Raw genomic sequence first — 7,211 nt, forward strand, 5'->3', positions numbered from 1 at the left:
CTGTTTACCAAAACATTATCTTCTATGTTGGTGAAGAAACTGTTGACTCAAGCTTGAGAAGTGTGCTCTACAATAGCAATAATTGTGGCATTTATGGGCTTGGCAGGTTTTGACAGTTAGATAGGCTCTTCCACATGTGCGGACTTACAAAATGAAAAATGGAGTCACAAAGGTGTATACAACCAAACTTTGTTCAAATTGTAGACAACTTATTCTTGCAACATTCTCCTTAATGTCAAACAGCATTTACAAACTCCACCAAAGACTGAAAAGCGTTTCACACGCTGTTTTGACAGCTTGACAAAACAGCTTGTTTTGTCGAATGTGTGCTGTACGAATCTGAAAACACTCATGGTAAAATATGCAGCTGGAGAAGTTAGTGGCAGTTAGTGGCTCTTGGCAACAAACACTCTCCCCACATCAGTCACTCATTATTAACATAGTAAGAAGGTGATTTAACCTAGCTTTTTCTCTACTTAAACTTTCTCCACTGATGTTTTATCTAACAAGCGTTAGCCAGTTTATAAACTTGTCTATTTCAGCTAAGCAGAAGGTAGTTTGGGGATGCCGTTATATAAAGTTTGCCTAACAGTGTTTTTTTTAGTCAGTAACAATATATGAAACCAGCATCAAACAGTTCATGGACTCCTCACTTGTTACTCACAGAAGTCTTCAGAGTCTTTAGCATCTTGCACACATGCTGCTTCCAGTCTTCCATTGAAGCAGACATTCATTGTATTTCAAAATCTTTGCCTTTCAGCTGTTGGGGACTCTCCTGCTAACCGGTCTGAAGATCTTCTTGAAGCAGATGGAGGTCTTGAGGGCATCACGAAACATGGAGCTGGAGAAAGCGTAGACGATGGGGTCCAAAGCGCTGTTGAGGTAGGTTAACACGATGCATATCATGAAAACCTGGGTTACCTTAGTGTAGGACTCACAGTCATGGGGGTGGTTTCCCTTGATGTAGGCCGCCGCTAGGCCTGTGATGACGCTTGGCATGAAGCACAAGGTAAACACCAGAATGATCACCATGACCGCTCTGATGGCCTTCCTTCCCTTCAGCTGCCTGCCTAGTCGCCGTTGGCGAAGCCGGCAGACTATCTTTGCTGAGCAGAAGAGCAGCAAGAACCAGGGCAGGAGGAACTCTGCAACAAAGGCAATGTAATGCAGCTTAATTGGCACAGGGTCTTCTTCATAGGAGTTGAAGCTACGGCACTTGCCACTCGCCTGGTGGAGAAGGTTAGCGGTCAGCAGCGGAATCCCGCGGACCACCACAGCAGCCCAGATCAAGCCCGCGAGCCAGCCCGCCTGTACTGAAGTGATATGGCTGATGCAGTGATGTGGGTGGACCACCTTAAAGTAGCGATCAAGTGCCACCGCTGTCATGAATCCAATACTAGCAGAGCGATTGACAGTCAGCATGAAAAGGCTGATTCTGCACCAGACCCATCCAAACACCCACTTCCCTCGCAGGTGGGTGTCGATGCGGAAAGGCACGTTGATGAGGACCAAGAAGTCAGCAAGAACCAGATTGAAGAGGAAGAGGGTGTGAGGTTTCCATGACTTCATGCAACAGCAGAAAATCCACAAAGATACTATTGTTCCTGGCAGGCCCAGTATCTCAATTATCAAGCCTATTTCCATGAACATATTTTCTTTATTATTTTTCATGTGCCCGCTGCAGTGCAGTGAAGAATTATTTACTGCCTTCATTTCAGCTACGTGCCTTCTGAGCTCTTTGGTTTATCCGTAGTTCCTTATTTTCAGCAGGTCATGTGTTCTTTCATAAAAGAGAGAAGTGCAAAGAAAATCATTTTTTTCTTTTATTGAACATTTTATAAAATACTAGCACACACACCTGAAACTTTACACATCCTTCTGTTCTACCTTATTCGTCTGTTTACCTTTAGATGACAGCATCTATCAGTAAGATATATATCTGAAGCTAAACTTGAATACAGTAACTAGTTTATTGTTAGAAGCTTTAATCTAACTTTTTGGAAGAAAATAAAGAAGCTCATTTAATGATTTCCATTTATGCATACCATGTAGTTATTTGTTTTTTAAACTTCAGTGCGAATCTCCCATGCAGTCTAACAAAGCAGTTTGCAAACTGTGTAAGTTATGAAAATGATTTCAAAAAAGATACATTTTCCTTTCTATGTAGCGTAGGATTAACCATTAAAAAAACACCAGGATTCATGTTAGACTAACAACTTTTGGTTTTAAGAGTTGCCATGGCAGCATTTATGTGCACACCGTGGATAAAAAATAATCATAATTTATGCCCTGCATTCTAAACAGATATAAAGTAGAAAGTTTCATACTCACCAGCAGTCAACACTGACTTTGTGCCTTCCGCACGAGAAGACGGCGATGTGTGAAAATCTTCAGCTTGTGCAGTGAAAGTGATATGATGTGATAAGATCCTTGGCAGTTTATAACTGCTGTCTTTGTCTGAGGGCTTGTTAGAACATGTGGGTTATGAGTGCTCCAGAGAAGCGGCTCTGCAACTGAACCACTTCTGCTATTATAGATGGTGACGTGTAATAAGCACCTTTATGACATTTTTCTTGACATTTTATGACACACAATATGTCAGGAAATTGTGTAATAATTAATATTTTGAGAGCATCGTAAATTATTTGACATTATGGGGAGCTGATACCTTTCTTTTTGTTTGCTTAGTGGGGGGAATGTGGGAAAGACTACCCAGGGCCCTAACAGTAGGAGGGGCCACGGCAAGCTTGGAATGCAAAACATTTGTTTTCATTTTTCATTTTTTTTCTACACAGTTAGTATGTGACTTAAATTGCTATAAATTGCCTCCCTACAAATGGCAGAAATGGGTTTAGTCCACTCTACACCTGGTCTCTCCTTTAAAGTACAGCTAATTTACTTTATCAAGGTGACTGTTGACATGCACCCTATGCTATGTCATCTCAAGGAAACAGTTTCAGACTATAAAACTAATAAGAAGACGAAAGAAAGGAGATTTCTTTCAAAACAAGAGTGACCATGTTGACTAGGTAACTGTGAGCAGTTATTAAAGATAGGGAGCCAATGTAGATGTGCCACTACCAAAATAACCCAGCACAACACCATGATGCAACGACTTTCATTTTATAAACAGCCAGCGAAGCAGCAGCAGATCCCTCTCCAAACAATGTGACATAAGGTGAGCTCATATAGTGGCAACTTAACGTTATTCCAAGCAGTCGTACACTTAGACTTTCAGCAGTAAGCTTAGCAAGACTTCCACAAAGTAGCTTTAAACGTTATTTTAATGGTTCTAAGCCGGTGTGACATGAGGTAAGCAGAGCATTTTGAGGAAGCCAGTGCATTTCACGGTGATGAAATGGCATTTTAAAATACCTCAATGACACTGCTTCTTAATATATTAAAAAAAAAAGATAGGTAGCATCCAGGGGGCATTGCTGTCAGATGCCCGAACCATCTCACCTGGCTCCTTTTGATGTGGAGGACCAGCAGCTCTACTCTGAGCCCCTCCCGGACAGCCAAACTCCTCACATTAAAGGAGGGGTCAGCCACCCTTCGAAGAAAGCTCATTTCTGTCGCTTGTATCCTCGATCTCGTTCTTTCAGTCACTACCCACAGCTCGTGACCATAAGTGAGGGTAAGGACGTAGATCGACCGGTAAACTGAGAGCTTTGCTTTTACACTCAGGTCTCTCTTCACCACGACGTAAAGCGTCTGCGTCACTGCAGCACCAATCTGACTGTCAATCTCCCACTCTCCTCTCCCTTCACTCGTGCACAAGACCCCAAGATGCTTAAATTCCTCTTAGGGCAGGAACTGACCCAGAGTTGACACTCCACCCTTTCCGGCTGAGGATTTGGAGGTGCTGATTCTCTTTCCTGACGCTTCACACTTGCCTGTGAACTGCTCCAGTCAGAGCTGGAGGCCGAATCCAGCAGAACCGCATCATCTGCAACAAGCAGATGTGCAATTCTGAAACCACCCAAGTGGAACCCTCCCGCCACTTGGCTGCGCCTAGAAATTCTGTCCATAAAAACTATGAACAGAATCCGTGACAAAGGGCAGCCCTGGAAGAGTCCATGAGTCACCGGCAGTGTTGGACGAGTTACTCTGAAAAAGTAATTAGTTATAGTTACTAGTTAATTCTTCAAAAAAGTAACTGAGTTAGTAACTGTCGTGGTCCTGGGTCGTTTGACCCAGCATTTTGTGTTTCATTTTGGTATCACCTTATGTTTTGTGTTAATTCTTATTTTGTATTAGTTCTTAGGGTTTGGTTCTTGTGTTTAGTGTTCTCCCTCCTGTGCTCTGTTCGTGTTCCTGAGTTAGTGTTGTAGAACAGTTTGTGAATTTCCTGTTTTACTTTGAAGGTTTGTGTCTCGTTGTGTCTAATTAGGTTCAGCTGTGTTCCCCTCTGGTGTGTCATTCCCTCATTACCTTGTGTGTATTTATAGTGTGTGCCTGCCTGTGTTCCTTGTCGGTTCGTCTGTGTTATTCAGCGTTTCTCCGCGTCTCTCTGCCCTGCTTTCTCCGTGTCATCTCCATGTATCATCCCGTGTCCTTATGTTTTCAGGTTTGTTTATTAGTTTTTTCCCAGTCTATGCTTTAGTAGCTCCCTGTTCCTTATTTCCTGTTTTGTACTTCGCCCTCACTGTAAATAAACACCCACTCGCACCCCAGCCAGTACCTGCATTTTGGGTCCTTTTCTCGTAACACCACACAACTGCTGCCCCAGCCGTGACAGTAACTGAGTTACAAGTAACTAATTACTAGGAAAAGTAACTATTGTGTTACTTTAAAAAAAAAATTATCCCTCTGGGCTCCAGGCTATAGTTGGCTGTTTCTGACCACTTTTGATTTTACTTCCACATTTCACCTTTAAAAATATTTACCTTCCTTTGTTTGGTATCATTCTTTTCAGCAAAACCTCACATGTCTGAATTTACAGTTATTTTATCATTTTGACATACTGTATTAACACAATTGATCCAAAAACAGACACAAAAATCTTTAAATCCAAGTAGAAAAAAGTTAAAAAATATTTTTTTACTATAATAACCACAAACATGTTTAATGAATCATTAACTTGAAATGCAAATATAAATTGTAAATTTTCAAAACCTATGCACAAGTTTTGCAAACAACACAGTTATATGCAGCTACTTACCTAAAAATGCAGCCAAGGCGGGGTTTTTAACTATTTCAAACGATTTACATTACAATCAGGTGTTCTGGATCAAATAAGATGCCACACAAATTATTTGTGCCACTCCAACAACTAATTTCTGTCCACTGTAAAATAAAGGAGAACATCACAAGCCTGATACCTGCAGGCATGAAAGCAGGAAGTGTATCACTCCTGTTTTCCACCTACAGACAGCGTCTGGCTTTGGTGGCTTTTTGGCAGCACCTGTGACATTCAGCAGACACACAAAAAAAACTATCCACTACACTACACACTAACTACACAACACAATACACTAACAACACACTGCCAACACGCTAAACATCACAAATCTCTCAATTCTACAAAATTCGCTCTCTCTCTCACCGTCGTCACTCCTGAAACTTCCCCCTCTTCCTAAACAACCAAATGCCATGTTGCTATATCATTTTTTTAATGGTCGACATGGTACATTTTTCCACCAATAGGAAAGAGTGGAGATGTATTCAGGAAAAAACATTGCGTATATTTTTTATCATAACTGGTTTTATGTGGCCTATCAACACAATTTAAAAACTGGTGTAAAGTTTGAAGTCCACACTTTTAACACAAAAATGGAGAATCAGGGTTGCCTTGGGTTGACATAGCATCTTGTTGGTATGTCATCTGATTGGTTTACCATGACTACTTTATTCTTCCTCAGCCAATCAGCAGCACTTGTGTGATTGTTTCGCCCCGCTAGGTCCCGGTAAGATAAAGCAGACAGCTTCAACCGTCTGTGTGTGGAAAAAGTAACACATCCGCAACGCATTTTCTTGTTAGTAATTGTAATGGGGTTGTAACGATAGAAATAGTAATCCATTAGAGTTACTGAAAAAAGTAACGCCATTACTAACACTGTTATTCCCATCCCGGCTTACCGGAAACAAGTCTGACGCTTGCTTTTATCACTTAAGGAGTATTCACAAACTCCCATTGTGTCGTACTGAGAACTGGAAATTGTTGTTCATACATTTATTTCATCACATCTGGATTGCAGTCTTTGTTTATTTGTCTTGAGCAAAACTTCCTAGGAATCAGGTTGTTCAGAATGCTGCTGTGACGTCGTCTAAGTTTTCCAATTACTCACAGCATGCAGTGACTCAGTTACACAGACAGCATTTTAAGATTCTGCCTTCTAGAGCTCTCCATGGACAAGAACCAGCATTGGGGAACATCCGTACATCCCGAGCAGGTCTCTCTTCCTTTGAGTTTAAGATCTGGGAAATCAGTGGTCTCTTTTGCTTAACATTTGGTTTTATCTTCTGGCATTTGAAAGGTTGAAAGCATATGGCCAATAAAATTTTACTTACTTACTTTTAACTTATCTTTTTGGGTATCACAATCAGGTTGAAAACAGTAACAGGCTGTAAGAAGATAGACTGATATCAGTCCTCGCGTTTATAAAGGTCTGCCTGTGTACCAGATAGTGAGCAAGAAGACGATAGTAAGTAAAAAGAGAGAGAAAATTGTCCTGAGGGTAATGGGGATAATGAAGCGAGGACAGATCATATTAGAAGTGCTACAAAAATAAAATTGTATTTTTAAGGTTTTTTATATAACATTTCATAAATCATATCATACTCATATCACACTCAATCATCCTTAAATAAAGAAAATCGTGTACTCTTAAGCTTGATACTCTAAGCAAAACTCTACAATAAAGTAAACTATAATATGAAGCGAGGCTGAAATGTGAAGAGATTTCAAACTGTTCAAACATGGATGTATCGTAGATTTTTCTTATATGTGTCATATGATTTCCTGATTACTGGCAATTCTAGTTACCACTACGGATTGTTGTGTATAGTTGTTAAATCAATTATTTGTTTGAAAAGAAAAAAACATCTAAAGACACATCAAAAAAGGATGAGGGCCCATAGAGACTGTTTATGTATTTGCCCACTGTCCTTTGCTGCAACCCTACTAAATGCTGGCTGGAGGATTGTATAGAAGTCTATGAGAAAGCAATCTTTCTCCCCCTTTTCACTTATGACAACAAAAACTTTCC

General features: G+C 40.6%; 1 protein-coding gene across 1 annotated transcript; it reads right to left on the bottom strand.

Annotated features, from left to right (window-relative positions):
• Positions 1-756: 756 nt before the first annotated feature.
• On the bottom strand, positions 757-1,650 carry hcar1-3 (hydroxycarboxylic acid receptor 1-3). The gene has a single exon (XM_063492243.1). The coding sequence runs from the start codon at positions 1,648-1,650 to the stop codon at positions 757-759; it is 894 nt and encodes a 297-aa protein (XP_063348313.1).
• Positions 1,651-7,211: the final 5,561 nt, after the last annotated feature.

Source organism: Pelmatolapia mariae, linkage group LG13 (genome assembly GCF_036321145.2).
Source record: "Pelmatolapia mariae isolate MD_Pm_ZW linkage group LG13, Pm_UMD_F_2, whole genome shotgun sequence".
Classification (NCBI taxonomy): domain Eukaryota; kingdom Metazoa; phylum Chordata; class Actinopteri; order Cichliformes; family Cichlidae; genus Pelmatolapia; species Pelmatolapia mariae.

Coding starts and splice junctions, on each gene's coding strand:
- hcar1-3 (XM_063492243.1), bottom strand. CDS start 1,650: ATGTTCATGGAAATAGGCTTGATAATTGAGATACTGGGCCTGCCAGGA.